The sequence below is a fragment of the Vombatus ursinus genome, unplaced genomic scaffold (genome assembly GCF_900497805.2).
Source record: "Vombatus ursinus unplaced genomic scaffold, bare-nosed wombat genome assembly UNPS02014786.1, whole genome shotgun sequence".
Classification (NCBI taxonomy): Eukaryota; Metazoa; Chordata; class Mammalia; order Diprotodontia; family Vombatidae; genus Vombatus; species Vombatus ursinus.
In genome coordinates this window covers 50,263,654-50,281,237 of record NW_020954564.1, presented here as the reverse complement: position 1 = coordinate 50,281,237, position 17,584 = coordinate 50,263,654, and the positions used below count along the sequence as shown (strand labels likewise).

At 38.1% G+C, this 17,584-nt stretch overlaps 1 protein-coding gene across 5 annotated transcripts in view; it reads right to left on the bottom strand.

Moving 5' to 3' along the window:
* Nucleotides 1-17,584, bottom strand: part of LOC114047106 (ras-specific guanine nucleotide-releasing factor RalGPS1) — a 490,091-nt gene that overhangs the window by 376,895 nt on the left and 95,612 nt on the right. For all 5 annotated transcript variants that reach the window (XM_027867842.1, XM_027867839.1, XM_027867838.1 and 2 more), the window contains exons 5-6: nucleotides 11,443-11,532; nucleotides 5,163-5,255 (exon numbers count right to left, since the gene is read on the bottom strand). In XM_027867842.1, coding sequence (XP_027723643.1) covers nucleotides 5,163-5,255; nucleotides 11,443-11,532 — 183 coding nt within the window. The remainder of the gene's footprint in view (nucleotides 1-5,162; nucleotides 5,256-11,442; nucleotides 11,533-17,584) is intronic.

The window sequence follows — 17,584 nt, the reverse complement described above, 5'->3', positions numbered from 1 at the left end:
CATCCAGTCTCAATGATATTTATGAGATCAAATTTTCCCCCTCGTATTATTAGGAATTCTTGTTCATCTTGCTTGCTGACTATACCTTGTGCATTTGGGTATAGACATTTAAAGTCATGAGTCTTACTGTTGGCTTCTTTCTTGGATATTCTTATGAATCAATTAATCATTAAACATTTATTAAGTACCTACTAAGTGCCAGGCACTGGGAGTAACTCAATAGCTATTATTTTTCCTTTATTGTAGCTACTCTCTCCTTCATCTTTTCTGATTTAAAGTGTTTTTAATTAGTTTAGATGATCAGGTAAATATATTCTTAACATCCTTTGTTAGGCCCACTTTATCTCTGTCCAGGATCTTGTCATTCCTATAGGTCAGGAATTGATAAACTATGGCCTGCAGGCCCAATCCAACCTTCCACCTGTTTTTGTATATCTTACGAACTAAGAATGGTTTTTACATCTTAAAATACTTTATTTTAAGATTTAAAAACACTTTTAGCTCATAGGCCATATAAAAACAGACATAAGTCTGGGTTTGGCCAGTGGGTTGCAGTTTGAAGACCCTTCTAAAGGTTAAGATATCATTCAGAAATCCAAATCCCAATGTCAGACACCTTATTCTTAGGCACTTCTTCGTCTGCCATGTAGATCACAATCTATCCGTGACTCTTGGCCCTGTGTGACTCTTATCTGCATCTTCCCTTAAATTTACCAGAGGAGATCTGTCTGACATGCTAGGGACCTTCTTCTAGTTCTCCTGATATTGTGTGGATGCCAATAGAGCATATAGACCATAATTCGGATACCTTGTTGACTCCACTGCAACCAGCTTCACACCTCATAACTTAACTGAAACCATTCTCTCCAAAGTTATCAATTATTTCTTAATTGCAAAATCCAATGGACTTTTCTTAGTCCTCACTCTTCTTTATTTTCCTGCAACATTTGATACTTTCTTCTCTGGATTTTTGTGGCATTACTCCATCCTGGTTTTCCTCCTACCTATCTGACCTCTCCTTAGTCTCCACTACTGAATCTTCATGCATCTTGTACTTACTCACCATGAGTGCCCCCCAATCTCCATTCTGGGCCCTCATTTCTTTTCTCTTTCTTTTTTCACTCTACAGTCCTATATCACCAAGTGCCTACAAAGCATCTAAAATTATCTCTTACCTCTGGGCCTTTGGACATATTGAGTTTGAGATGTCTATGGGACACCTAGTTGCAGATGTTCAGTTGCTATCTCCTAAGCAAAGTCCTTTCTGATGATCCCTCAGGCATTAGTGCTTTTCCCATGCTGTAACTAAAATATTTTGTATAGACTTTGCATTTACTTATCTATGTACTTGTCAGTGCACATGCTCTATTCACCCTCTGAAAGTCCCTTAAAGGCAGAGACTTCTGCTATCATTTTTATCTTTTTATCCCAAGACCTTATACAAGAGTCCCTTACACAAAGCCAGGTGTGAATTAGAGGTAACTAGATAGTGTAATGGACAGAACACTGGACCTGCACTCAGGAAGACATGACTTCAAATCCTGTTTCAGATACTTACTAGGCCCCCTGAGCAAGTTACTTAACCTCTGTCTGCATTAGATTCCAAATCTAGAAAATGGGGATAATGATAGACCTTACTTCCCAGGGTTGTTATGAGGATAAAATGAGATAATATGTGTAATATGCCTTGCAAACCTTATAGTGGTATATATAAATGCTAGCAATTATTATTATTATATTTTTGTGTAACTGAATTTAGTTGAAATAACTTATAGGAACATTTGGTTCAATGGGAAAAGCACTGGATCTGCTGTGAAAAGGTTAAGGGTTCAAATCACAATTCTGCTACTTACTAGCTACGGGACCACAAGTGAATCACTTTCCCTCTCTCATCAGCTTTAAGGAAACTGTAAAATGAGAGATTTAGACTAGAAAATATTTAATGTTCCTTCTAATTTGAAAATCCCATGATCCTATGAATATATAAACATTCCACATAGTCAGAAACATAAGCTCACTTAGACTAGCTGCGAAGACTTTGGGGCTCTGCTCAACAAATCATCCCACTGTGCATGCCGTTTGACTCTATTATATCATAATTAGATCTGCATTCTAATGAGATCGAAGAAAAAGAGAAAGGACCCAGATGTAGAAAAACACATAGTAGCTCTTTTTTGTGATAGCAAAGAACTGGAATCTAAGGTGGTACCTTTCAATTAAGGAATGATTGAAAAAAAATTATGGTATATGAATATAATAGAATATTATACTATAAGAAATTATGAAAATAAAGGACAGTTTTAGAGAAGCCTGGAAAGACTTATATGAACTGATGTAAGTGGAATGAGCAGAACCAGAACAAATTATATAATACCAACAACATTGTAGGAGAAAAACAACACTGGAGGTAAAGCAGAGTAAACTCACATATTGGTCATGTCCAAAAGTGCATGTCTTACTCCATACCTGGAGTCCACCACCTCTCTGTTGTCAGTTCTGCTATTTAATAGCTATATGACCACAAGTAAATCACTTTCCTTCTCTCTTTGTCAGTTTGAAGGAAATTGTGAAATGAGAGGTTTAGACTAGATGAGGGGCGGGGAACCTTCATCCTTGAGGCCACATGTGACCCTGTACATCCTTAAGTGCGGCCTTTGACTGAATCCAAACTTCACAAAACAAATCCCCTTCATAAAAGGATTTGTTCTGTAAAACTTGGACTCAGTCAAAGGGCTGCACTTGAGGACTTAGAGGGCCATGTGTAGTTTCAAGGCTGCAGGTTCCCCGCCCCTAGACTAAATGATCTTTAATGTTCCTTCCAAATTTAATATCCTATAATCTTATGAATACGTGCCCAACAACAGTTCCAAAGGACCACGTGCTACCCACTTCCTGGCAACAGAGAGATGGTAGTCTCCAGGTGTGCAATGATGGATATGGCCAATATATAAATTTATTCTGCTTGACTATACATATTTGTTACAAGGGTTTTTTTCTTCTTTTTAGATGGGTGGGGGACAGTGATAGGGTTATTCACCCCTCCCCCCCAAAAAAGAGAGAAAAGATAGTCATTAAAACACTTTTACTGTATAGAAAAGAACATAAGGAAGGCTAGAAGGAAACACAAACAGGACAGTTTTGATAGTCATATGATGAATTTATCATATCCTTAAAAGGAAAAGCAAGCTGTGCATAATAGAAATTTATAGTTTCAGGTATAATTGTCTTTTTCTGTTCTACTTTATATATGGAAATACTAATTTTAATTTGTGTTAAGTTCAGAATTAAAACAAAGTAAGGCTGCAGAGCGGTGTGGCAAGATTACAGCTTGGATGATGATATTGACCACTAAAGTGACAAAAATTATCTTTGTCTATTCTTAGTGTTATGCTAAATTATGTGGGAGAAGATTTTTAAATACTTTAAAATCTGTTCATAACAGAACACTAACTGCAGTTTCAATTATATAACCATGAGACTCCAACTCTAAGTTCCTGTCGTTCTGCCTCTCCCATAACTTCATCCCTCCAAAACCTGTTCTTTGCCCTCATTATGAGCTGGCCTTGGAATCACCTTTGATTCTCCTCTTTCCCTTTGCTTTATGCTCCCCCTTCCAATAATCTGCAAAATGCTGTCACCTCTACATTGGCAGAATTCTACTTGTTGACATCGTCTTCCCTACTCACATATCCTAGGTCAGGCATTCATCTCTTCCCCCCGGACTATTTTAACAACCTTTTACCTACTCTCCCTTTTTCCATTCTTGCCCTTCTACAATCTATTTTTCATATTGCTGCCACAGTAAAAAGCCTAATTCAAAAATCTGACTATGGTAACTCCCTTCTTCAAGATGATCAGTAAGTAGCTCTTTGTTGTTTATACTGCAACACAAAAGTTTCTGGTAATGTCACATTCCAGCTCTATTCTACCTTTTCCCAGCACTCTCTGTTCTTGCCAAATCAGGCTACTCATTTTTCCCTGACCTCATAGTGCCCTCTCACCTACAAGAATTAGCATGGTCCATCTGCTATGACTGGAACATACCTCATCTTCATTTCTCTCTGTTGATATCTGTCTTTTACTTCAAGATTGTGGTTAGCTGTCATCTCCTTACTAAAGCCTTCCCAGATGTCTCCAACCCTGTCTACTCCCTATAGGTTTCCCAGCTATATTCCTAGACTCTAAAATTCCCATTTTCCTTTTCTTCTATCTCTTCTTTGACACTGCTCTATCTATCATTCTGCCTCATATCATACTCAACTGTGTTCATGACACATCTCTCCCCTCTTTAGACTGTCAGCTTCCTGAAGGGACAGCATGTGTTGCTTTTCATCTTGGTATCTCTTTTCCAGTCCTTCCTAGAGGACCTTGTACATAGTAAGCACTTAATAAATGCTAATGGTATTAAATTATCCATTTAAGCTCTCTGACTTTTATGCCACTTAAAATAACCACTGGACTTCCTGCTCAAAAGTCCCCACTTCTCTTGATTAATGTCATAGATTTCTTTGAAAAGACTCTTGAGGGGGCAGCTAAGTGGCACAGTGGATAGAGCTCTGGCCTTGGAGTCAGGAGGACCTGAGTTCAAATTAGGCCTCAGACACTTGACATTTACTAGCTGTGTGACCCTGAGCAAGTCACTTAACCCCAACTGCCTCACCAAAGAAAAGAAAAGAAAAGAAAAGAGAAGAAAAGAAAAGAAAAGATTCTTGAAAAACAAACACAGGGCCCTTGTAAAGCTGCTGACCACCAGCATTCCACATTTTAGAAAAGTAACTCAGTCTTCTGGGCTCTTTGATTTACATAAATCATGGGGGGAAATGGCATTGCTGTCAATAATAATCAATAATCAGTTTTTGACCTCCAATAAAATCATGGAGCACAGAATACTAAAGCCAAAAAGTACTCTAAATTATGATCTGAGGGTTCTTAAAACACTGAATGCTAAACCAAGAGGAAAACAAGACAGAATCTTAGCACTCAGACTGTTAGGGTTAGAAAGAACCTTGGAACATAAAATGTCACAGCTGGAAGGCCCAGAGAGGTTAAGTGACTTGCCCAAGGTCACAAAGAAAGTGATTTCTCATTTTGTGATTATTAAGCAAAAAGTAGTCACTTCTTCTCCCACAAAGAAAGAAATGGAAACGAGAGGATTAACTTACAGCCCATGTTTTTGTCAGTCTGAAGATGGGTGCACTCTGTAATGCTGATACCACAGACATAAGAGAATGAAGATTGTTGAGCTCCAGAAGTTTCTGAAAAAAAAAACCATAAAATAGGTTATTTCTTTTTTGCTAAAACAATGTAACTAAAAATGTTAAATCTCATAAAATAAAATACTGCCAAATATCCTTTTCCCAAAATTCAGTTAAAATTAACAAAAACTCACAGAGAGACTACATTTCTAGGAAATCCATAGAAAATACCACTGCCCCCAAATTATTGCAAAATAAGCTTCTATTCCCACATTTTTAGAATGTCATGAGCTAATGATTTAAAGTACTGGGTAGAGGTCTATTTTTCCTATGAAGAATACAGCTAGATTCTTCTAATACTCCTATGTTTTCCTTTTAAACAAGTTTGAACAGTGTGATAACTAGAATTTTAAAAACAAATATTCTCATTATGCCAAAAATACTAACATGAGTTACCTCTGGTTACCAAAACATTCAGTAAATGATAGGAATGCCTAAGGAAACATTTTATTAAAATATAGTAATACATTTCAGCTGACAATACAATACCCCATTTCACTAATCATTTTGCCCTATTCTTTTACACCATGTTCCAGGCTACAGAGAATATTTTGGATTCATTTCAATGTTAAACAAGTTTCTTACCCTGATGTGCAAACTGGGTTGGTGGGGGAAGGGCAGAAGGTGGGGAGGGATGGTCAAACTTAGCACAACATCTATACTGAAAAATTCAGAGGTGGGGCAGAATCTTTCTAGTTATCAAAATCTTTAAGCTAAATTAATTTCAGTATTTCAAGGATACATGGCTGTGGATATTCCTTTCACAGCCATGGATTGAAATTAAGTTTTAGAGAATTGCTATTATCAAAAAATAAAAATCTTCCCTTGGTTGGCTATCTTCATAATCAGCCTGTATGCATTAAGCTGGCCTGGGATACAAAAACAGAGATGGGGAGAGAGTACATTTCAGATATAGGAGGTAGCCTGTGTAAAAACAGGGAGGTAGGACACAGAATGCTAACTTTAGGGACAAATAAGTCTGTTTCAGAAACATTGAGTCTATGACAAAGGCTAATTATGTTCAATAAGCCTGGCAACTTGGGCTGGAACCAGATTGTGAAGGGCTTTAACTGGCAAACTGATGAGTATGTGCCTTGTCCAAGGAGCAATGGGGAACCATTCAAGTTTCTCGATCAAGGAACTGACATGGTTAGATCAGTGCTTTTGGGAAGATGATTTTGGCAGCTAGACGGAAGATGAGTTAAAGAGGACAGAGATTTTTTTGCTTATCATTACCAAGTTTCATATTTCAGGATAATACACCCAGCAATTCCTTGGAATGGGTCTATGTTAATAAACTAGAATTAGTTACGGTTGCCTACAGCAAGTCAGTATGTACGCTGGTCTAGGGCCAGCATTGTCTACCAGAATCCTACTAGCATTTTTGGATATAACACATGGATGCCTTACCCACTCATCTCCACTCATCCAAGTCCTTACTCATAGTCAGGGGTCCAACTCAAGTACTGACTGCTCAGTTCACATTGATCTCTCACATTTCTGAATGCTTAAAGTGCTTAACTATTTCAGTCAGTTTTTTTTTCAATCGTGTCCAACTCTCTGTGACCCCATTTGGGGTTTTCTTGGCAGAGGTATTGGAGTGGTTTGCCGTTTTCTTCTCCAGCTCATTTTACAGATGAGGACTGAGGTAAACAGGGTTAAGTGACTTGCTCAGGGTCACACAGCTAATAAGTGTCTGAGGCCGGATTTGAACTCATGAAGATGAGTCTTCCTGATTCCAGACCTAGTGCTCTATCCACTGTGCCACCTAGCTGCCCCAAAGTATTTAACTATACCACATAATATAGCATTTCTTTGTATTCTGATATTTTATTGTTCTCTAATTGTTTCTTCAACATAAGCCTTAAATTGAATGCCTGTAGTATGTATCTGAACAGTTATGCCTTTTGCTCTAGCTTTTATCTGAGTATTTTCTGGCTTATAATAGTTAGTTGAGTGGCATTAATTACTTCTACTAACAATGTCCCAGAAGTATTAAAGGAAAATGTTTTGTAAACCTTAAAGCCCACAGAAATGGGAGCTATCATTATTTCATTTGTCTCATTTTTTTCAATGGATTTCAGATAAAAATTAGGCTAAGGCAAACCACTTTCCTGTTATCATCCTTTTATTTTTTTTACCATTATTATTATTATCTCACTATTATTGTTATTATTATCTTGTTTTTATCTTTTTTTGACAGAGCTCAAATAGAAATGTTACAAGATCCAGTTGCTATCCTGTCATTATTCACTTATATTTAGTGCTTTGTGGACTATTGTGCATGTGGATAAAATTTGTAAATGAATAAGGGTATTTGTAAATACTCTTATTTTTGCAAATAAGAATATTAGGATATAGATTTATCTTCTGTAGATTCACTGAAAACATCTCTGTGACAACTTTAGTAGTAAACTGGATACTAAGGATGACACATATGTCATCCTCTTCCCATATGGTTTTAATTTTTTCTACTAGATCTTTCTGTTTTGAAAGCTTTTCATTACATGCAGTTTGGAGATAATGAGGATTTAGTAAGGTAATGTTTATTAAAAAAATTATACTTAAATTTGTATGAATCAATGTTATGTTCAGGCAAGTGAAAGCAATGGTTCTGCCTCTAATAGTACTCTAGTTCCAGTGCAATTTATTTGTTGAATTCTCAATGATATTTTATGGACTTGTATTTATAGTATGGAGATTTGTTATCTTAGTTTATAAAGGTTAGAAAGATTAGTTTAGTAAGGGCTGTGAGTTACTAATGTATACTATTTATTTAGGTGGTTATTACTAACCACCTAATTGTGTCTTTCTAGGTATCTGGTAAATACAAAATCTTCACAACCCACAGCTGCAGTTTCCACCATTTTGCTTCATAATCTTCACTGATCAGTAAGTTTAGGAACCTTAAGGATAATCTCTATGTATTTCTAGTGGCAATGACCTGATTCTGAATTACCATCATATATCCCCTTTCCATTTCTATAAATGAACCTCCAGACTCAGGCCTTTGTTAAATGCTTCATCTAACAATGAAGTTTAATTCTAATTAACATATTTTAACTAATTAACATATTTTAGTTGAATTCATGTAGATTTCACCATTGCAGTGCCTGTTGATTCCATTCTTGGATCTTATCTCTTTTATAGGCCCTATCCAGAGATAAAACAATTTGGGGTAATTCTAACAGATCCAATTGTGAATAACCACTGTCAGCCTTTATTACTTACAAAGAGAGATCTGATTGTTCCAAACATATTCCTGTAAATTTTTATGTTTGTCCTGTGCTTTGAGGAAACATCTATCACTACTCTTCCTCCTTTATATTGAGGAAGTGATAATCTTTCTGTAGATGCCATAGGGTAATGAGCCCTGTGTTTCATTAACATTGTACATGGTTTGGTTGGACCTTCTAGATCAGGGGTTCTTAACCTGGGGTCCCAGAATTTTAACAAAATATATTTTGATAATTGTTTATTTGTTTTGCAGATTTTTTTCTCTTCTTTCTTTTATAAAAATAATTTGCTATAAGGGAGGGATAAAGAAAGGGATACATCTAGATGATATAAAAGGAAAAGAGATGATTAAAATCTATTTCAGATAAACTTTTTTAGAAATTTATACTTTATGAAATGAAGTCAAAGTCTTTATGATAGTCAATAAAAGCAGAATAAATGTCATGGTGCTTTCATGTAGCTTGTTCAATAATTGCTGAATTAATAATAAATTTCTCTTACACCTCTAGGAATTTTTGGAACACACATTTTTTCTTCTTGGCCAATATATTGTTTTCTTATAGGTGTTTATGGATTTTTTAGAAGTGATACAAGCAGTGAATGCCTTGTATAAAAGACCTAACAACCAGGTTGGTCTATATTAGAAGAGGTCACTGTGTTCTCATTGTTTGGTAATACAGGTGGTGCTTCTTGACAGGTAAGAAAGATGAGACAGGCTTGCCTCATAAAGGAAGCTGGTACAATGTTTTCCTAGCAATTCATGTGCTTCTGTGAAGTGTTAAGCCAATAATAATTCACTTAATCCAGCTCCAAAACTACACAGTTACAGAAAAGTCAGAATTCCAGTCATCTGCATTGCTGCAAGTGTTCCCTAGTTCATCATGTTAACTATATTCAAGCTGTCTCATTCTCATTTGATCCAACTGGCTTTTCCATTGCGTTGGACTCCTTGCCACCATATAGTTTGTGCTTTGCACACTGGTTGGACTCCTTGCATTGCCTTAACCTCTCGACTTCACTTTCAATGACTAATTAAATGAATCTAGAATTGCTGATATCCTTTTGTTTTCTGGATTCTGTTCCACAAGTATATTTGTGTTATCTTTAATTGAGTGATATGTCTTTCAAGTTTCGGAGTATACCAGGTAGATATTGATGTCATCTTCAAATGACTTTCTGTAGATCTTTTTAGTAGGTCTCTAAAGTTGCTTCTGCCATAGTGAAGGAAGCCTGTCATTCCTCCTATGGAGTGTTCACTAACAATTCCACCTGTTCTCCTGTGACTTTTACCATTGAAAGAGGTTTTGGGGTGCAGGTTCTGAAATGCTTTTATACTCTCCTTTAAATATTGCAGGAGAATTAATTAATTCACGATAATTATACCAAATGCCAAATTTGTGAAATGCTCTGTTTTGGCATGGTTGGTCTGCTAATTGATGTCATGTTATCAAACTCAAAAATGGCTTTTCAAAATTCCAGTCAAAGTCTGTCCATCTCATTGTCAAAAATAATTTAAGACGCTGGTATTTTTTTTATCATTTGTTTCATTATTAGGCAGAACTTCTACCATTTGCACCAAGTGAATACTTTCAGTCACTTCAGGTTCTTCAGCTTTTCCCTCCCCAGAGGCAAGTAGCAGCTTCCTCTGTAGTAGTTCCTCAATATCGTTTCTTATTTCATCTAATATAGGACTGAGGATAGAGTTTTTCTCATCATTGCCCTGAACTGGTCAGTAATACCTTACTGTATAGTTTGACATTGAGGATTCTATAGGCAAACATCAGTATGATGCCCCTGCCTATAACTAGTAGGATCTGTTTCCAATTTTGGTAGGAAAACAGGCCTGATGCGTAACAAAAGGATTCATATAATCAGTTCATTTCACATGTACTTGTGGTTTGTCCACGGTAGACATCAGCACCATTCACCCTGTACTATTTGCAGCAGGTAGACTATTGTTATATTATATTTCTGATTTGTTCTAGTGCATCTTGACACCTTATGGTACAAGAACATGAATAAAAACCATTGCCATAACTATTACGTTCTCAGAGTACATTAAGGCTCATCTGACTAAGAATTTTGGTGGGCATTCCTCTACTGTGCAGCTCACTGTTAACCCCTCTACCCCACAAGGGATTAGGGGTTGGACTTTGGTTATTATTATTGTTCATTATCACTACCATTACAGAAGACTTCCTTCACAACAACCCTATGAGGTAGTACAGATATTAGTACATACTTTTTTTGGTGAGGCAATCACAGTTAAGTGATTTGCCCAGCTAGTAAGTGTCAAGTGTCTGAGGCCAGATTTGAACTCATGTCCTCCTGACTCTATCCACTGTGCCACCGAGCTGCCCCCATACATTTTACAAAGAAGAAAATTAAGACTTCAGAGAGATAAAGTGTCTTGCCTAGAGTCACACAGTTTATAAATGATAGGGTCAGAATTCTGTTCAATTCCAAGTTCAAAATCCTACTCTTTCTACTACATCCCATGGTCACTAATGAATATTTCTTGAGTTTGCTTAAGTAGAAGAAAGGCATAGGAGGATAGAGGCAGAGGAAGAGAAAAAAACAGAGGTAAAAGGAATATTATAAGGTCATTAGGGAACCAATCAGGAGATCATGCCGACCATAAACAGTTCTTGTGACTGAACATGACAGAATTCCCTTGTGTAGGAACTGCTGGAGCAGTATCTGGTTTTTCACGGAGCCACGTGGTGACAACAGACTCTCAGTCATGCAATCCGAGGCTCAGTCATCAAGGACTGCAGGGTACAGCAGATTCTTCTAGAGGCCAGAAACCAAAGAAACTCAAAGTGACAAGCCCTGGCCTTCATCAAAGTGAAATCCATTCATCAAAGTATAAACCAATGCAAACTGAACCCGAACTCCCTTGAGTCTGAGAGAAGAGATGACAATAATGCATCAGGAAGTGCTAACTTACCTTTGCTATCTTCACAAAATGGCTCAGGATTTCCGCCCTTATTTTTAAAGTCTGTGCTGTCAGAATCTCCCGCACGACCCAAAAACTGACCTGGAGAGCCAAAGACAAATCGCAAAGCATCCCATTAGGCTTCACAGCATGGAGGTCATCACAGAAGACTCACCAGATGAATATCCACAGGGATATTATGAATGGCTGCCCTGAGAACATCCTGCCCTCCATTTTGGCTCCCCTCATTGCAAAGGGAATTCCTGTTTGAGCTAAAAGTAGAACTACTAACTTCACTGGTCTCTTTCAACTCTGAGATCATATGTTTCCATTGTATATAAAGGTTAAAAGAGACCAAAGAATATAGAATGTTAGAGCTGGAACAGATACTAGAATGCAGAATATGAGAGCTAAAGGGGACCTTAAAATCTAGATTGTTCTATTTAGAAGGAACCTTAGAACAGAGAATATTAGAGCAAAGAGCACAGAATTTTAGAACTGGGAGTGTTATTAGAAAATAGAATGTTATGGAAGGGAGAAAGGCTGGAGTAATATCTAGATAGTGAAAAAACCAAAGAGAGAAATAATTTAAAAAAAAAAGAAAATAGAGGGTTAAAATTGGAAGGGACCCTAGAGATTATATAGACCAGCTTTCTCATTCTACAGATGAGGAAACTAGGTAGGCTAAATCACATATTCATGACCACAAAGCTATTAAGAAAAAGAGGTAGAATTCAAAAGAAAGGCTTATGGAATCCAAATCCTGTTCTTCTCTTGAAAGATTTTCTCTATAGTGAGCTTAAAATGTCTCCTTGTAACTTAAATCAGTCCAGTTCTGCTTTCTAGTTCTGCTCTCTAAGGCCTAATAGAAAAGGTCCAATCTGTCTCCCACATGACAAATGGTAAATATTTTAAGACAGAGACTATGCCTCTAATCTCTCTCACCTCCAATCTATTCCCCATGTGCTGCCACAATAATAATCTTCCTAACTCACTACTCTGATCACACCACTCTCCTGCTCAGAAATCCTCAGAGGCTCCCCGCTGCCTAAAGAATAAAATATAATTTTCTTAGCCAAGCATTTTAAGCCCTCTACAATCTAGCTGTAACCTACTTTTCCAGCCTTATCTCCCACTGCCTCATTCACTACAAATCCAGGTTAGAAAAGGGACATTAAACAGGAACCACCCACTGAGTTACAGTCCATAAAAATCATGTTAAAACAGAACAGAGAATAGAATTTTGGAGTGATAAGAGATTTCAGAACCTGAGGTGAGTAAGGCAGGGAGGGAAGTTTATGCATTCAGCTCTGGTAAACTACCCTGGGGCTAAGCTATTTATTAGTGGGTGAATAAATAAAAACTCACCCAAGCTAATTGGGGAAGATGAAGGGAATAAGCATTTATATGGCAATCCCTCTTCTCCTTATCAAAAAGAGTAACTCTCTGGACCCAGATCTCAAGAAACCAATCCCCACAGCCTCTTCTCTGGAGTGGTTAATCCACTCAGCTTTGGCACTAACTATCTTGATTGGTGAAAGTGAATGGGTGATAACTCAGTCCATCATATCTAGTGGACACCAGACTACACTTCACATTCTATCTAGTCATCTCTGAAGGAAGCAGGGCCTCCTCATTGTAGCCATCTTGCTGGTTGCCCTTCCACCACAAACTTCAATGCTACCATTGTTACTGTGAAAGAATGTGACAGTGATCTGACCTAAGACTAAATGCCTATTGCCTGTGATTGACCGGATCAAAGCTCCCTTCCCTGGCCCTCACTTTCCCCTATGTGTGGTATCTCCCTACTAGATTATAAAGCATAAGCTCCTTGAAGGTAGAGATTGTTTCACTTTTATGAACATCTACAGCACCTAGCACAGGATCTCGTATACAGTAAATGCTTAATAAATGCTTGTTCATTCATTCATACTTTCATTGATAGATAGCTAGAACATAGAAGGTTAGAGCTAGGCTGAACCTTAGGTTTTAGAATATTAGAACACAGAACACAGAGTACTGAAGCTAAAAGACTTTGGAGGTCTTTCTAGCAAGGATAGCTCTCTAAAAATGGAATGGGTTGTCTCTGTAGGTAATGAGTTCCCTGTCACTGAAGTCTTCTTTCAGTATATTAGATAGTCATTTGCCATATACTAGATTGTCCATTAAATTAAAGAGGGAATTCCTAAGCAGGTATGAGCTGAACTAGATGTCCTTTGCGGTCCCTTTCAGCCCTATAATTATTGGACCATCTACTCCTTCTCACTCATTTAACATAGGAAAAAAATCAAAGCTCAGAGGAAGAAAGTGACTTGCCTAAAGTAAGAATTCACATTTCTATAATGGTGTTATGGTTCAAAAGAAGAACCCTGTGAAGAAGTTTGTACCAAAGTGCCACTATCTCTATCTTACAAATGGGGAAACAAAGGCTCATAGAGGGGGAATGACTTGCTTAAGTTTACACAACGAGTTAACTACAATCTCTCAGCTCCTATTCTAATATGAACTACCACAAACTTTCCAATCCTGATAACTGAGCATATGGTTCCTTGAAGGTCCCTGCCAACCCTAAGAGCTTATGATCTTTGATTTCCACCATTCAATTCAACCCAAGAAGTTTTAGATGCCGTTTGAAAAATGTGTTCATCTATACCACAACTCTGAGAGCACAAGGAAAGCCAGCTAGCAGCAAGGAACAGTAGAAAAACTATTAGCCTTAGGTTCAGAAAAGCTAGGTTTAAGATCCAATGTGTGACCTTGGACAACTGCTTAACCTTCCTTAGCCTTAGTTTATCCCTCTATAAAATGGAGATGGTATTATTTGCCCTGTCTATCTCGTAGTATTAATTTGAAGCCCAAGTAAAATAATATTGTGTGAAATGCATTATAACCACAAAATAGCTATACAAATGTGAGTTGTTATTGTTATTACTATGATTGAAGGTGAGGTTCAGGTTCAGCTGTCATTGAAGTGGGGGTAAAGGGGGAGAAATTGATTTCTCTTCAGCTTAGCTAATGTAATCAATGTAGTCTTGATGGAGCTTTAAATGTGTGAACAAGATGGCTTGTACCCTGTGCATCTCTTTATGAGGTGTGAATTCCTCTTTAATTGAATCAAGAAGGGAACAGTATGATATGGCTAGCTAACCATGTCCCCTGGGAACTTTCAACAGGAGAAGGATTTCAGCAGTTGATTCTGTCCAGAATTAGTCAAATGGTGGAGGATTACTGACAACTGTTTCAAAGGTCAGCAGGGGAAGGGGAGAGAATGAAGCTAAAGTGAGTGTCATATTCCCCCTGCCCCCATTGATATGTTATTGGAGAGACTGGATCAGTAATAGAAAATGAGGTAGCTTCAAGCAGAGAAAGACATACTGTGTACAGACAGTCACAGATGAAGGAGGATAACAACCCAAAGAATAAAAATGTTTCAGGGGATGTGACTCCTTGTGGTAAAGAGAATTCCAGATATGGACTCTAGAAAGGCACTGATCCTTGGAACCAATTATAGAGTTACCCTGAAGAGAAACTTCATGAGGGCTCTGCAAGGGGAGAAAGATCTTCCATAACCAGGAGTTAGGAGGCACTCTTATGTCAGACATGTTTTCTACATGTGGACCTCACTACCACTGTATTTTGAGTCCATATGCATAGCACATCATGTGAAATGCCAGGCTGGATGAATCAAAAGCTGGAATTAAGGATGCTGGGAGAAATACCAACAATCTCAGATATGCAGATGATACCACTCTGATGGCAGAACATGAAGAGGAATTAAGAAGTCTTAATGAGGGCTAAAGATAAGTGTAAAAGCTGGCTTGAAGCTTAACACCAAAAAACCTAAGATCTTGGGAACTGGTCCCATCACTTCTTGGCAAATAGAAGGAGAAGAAATGGAAGCCATGTCAGATTTTATATTCGTGGGCTCAAAGACCACTGCAGAGAGTGAAAGATGCTTGCTCCTTGAAATGAAAGCTATGGCAAATCTGGACAGTACACTAAAAAGCAGAGACATCACCTCGCCAACAAAAGTCCATATGTCAAAGCTATGTTTTTTTCCAGCAGTGTATGGCTATGAGAATTGAACTATAAGAAAAGCCGAGTGCCAAAGAATTGATGCTTTTGAATTCTGGTGCTGAGGAAGACTTTTGAGAGTCCTTTGTAGAGCAAAGAGATCAAAGCAATCGATACTTAAAGAAATTAATTCAGGCTGTTCACTGGAAGGTCAAATACTGAAGCTGAAGCTTACATACTTTGGCTACATAACGAGAAGATGAGACCTATTGGAAAAGACCCTGATGTTGGGAAAGATTGAAGGCAAAAGGAGGAGATGGCAGAAGATGAGATGGTTTAGATAATGCCATAGAAACAATGAACATGAACTTGCACAGAATTCAAAGCCAGCGAAGGATAGAAGGGCCTGGTGTGCTGTAGTCCATGGGTTCATGAAGAGTCAGATAAAATTGAAAAACTGAATAAAACCAACTTTCTTCAGGAACCTCATACGTGTAGAGGTGTAGGGGGAAGAATGTGCTCTGATTTACTGTTTTTACTATGCCACCTTAGTAAAATATTTTTTTTTGTTTTTTGGTGAGGCAGTCAGGGTTAAGTGACTTGCCCAGGGTCACACAGCTAGTAAATGTCAAATGTCTGTGGATGAATTTGAACTCAGGTCCTCCTGACTCCAAAGCCGGAGCGCTATCAACTGTGCCACCTAACTGTCCCTAGTAAAATACCTTTTGAAAAAACTAGTTTAAATCTGGTTGACTGGTAATGGAATGGAGGCTTTCAAGTGAGACTATTGGAAACAGCCCATCAGGGTTACCCCCAGAATCCTGAAGAGGAATGAATAGTAAGTTATTATCTGGGGATGCCCAATCTGAGTGGGTACAAGTGCCTAGCTGGGAGACTAGACCTACATAAGATAGCATTACATAACCTTTATGTTTAAAAAGATGGTCCCTCTCCACTGGGCACGATGACCAAAGTAGGAACAAGTAAGAATGAGTAAAGCATTTATTTATGAATGAATGAATCAATAAGACATTTATTGAGCACCTACTATGTGCATGGCACTATTCTAAGCATTAGACATACAAAGAGAAAAATAAGACAATCCCTAATTTCAAGGAGCTCACATTCTAATGGAGAGACAACATACGTGGAAGGTTTCGGCTATAGATAAGATGGAAAGATACTATGGTGCTTAGGGTGCAGTGTCAGAACACATGGCAATGTCTTTTCTTTCATGTCATTTCCACTGATAAAATCATCAGTGCTCTTGTTCCACTTCTGGTATTTTCCTTTGATTCACTGCTTACAGTTGTTATGGAGTTATTTTTCCCTTATGTTCTTTATATATTTTCTTTTTCTTTTTTTGGGGGGGGGGGTGGGCTAGGCAATGGGGTTAAGTGACTTGCCCAGGGTCACACAGCTAGTTAAATGTTATGTGTCTGGGGCCAGATTTGAACTCAGGTCCTCCTGAATCCAGGGCCAGTGCTCTATCCACCTAGCTGCCCCATATATTTTCTTTTTAAAATAGATTTCCTTACAGGTTGAATTTGGGAGGTATCTCTGGATCTATTATAATCCTTTACAGTGTATTTATCTTATTCTGCTTGTTTACCACTCAGTTTTAGCCTGTGAATTAAAGCTTTGGGCCAAGGCCAACCTTGGCCCCTGCTGCCATTTTAGGGAGGGCTGGTTGGCCCTGCTTGGTCTCCACCTGAATCACAAGTGTTGCTCCCTGGATCTTTGAGTTTCAGAACACCTGAGCTTCAGGACCCTCTATGGTATAAAAGGGCAAGGTGCCAAAGACTTGTGCCAGGTGTGCTCTGGTATGAGCACTGCTGTTTGGGCATTACTTGCTCCCATTCCTAGCAGCTCCCAAGGTCCTTGCTATGGGTTTCTGACCATGCTGGGGATTTCTTAGAGGAGCCCTCTGCTTCTGCTGCTGCCAGATACAGAGCTATAGGTGTCTGTCTCTGGCCCTACTGGGAAACTGCAATTTGTTTGCTTGAATTGGCATTGGCTTTGCCGACTACTCCAGGCTTCTGGTTGACTTTTTGTGTAGCTCTGAGGTGAATGGAGTCACTCACTATAGTTTCTCACTAGATTCCTTTAACATCATATTTTATGTATATATGTATATATA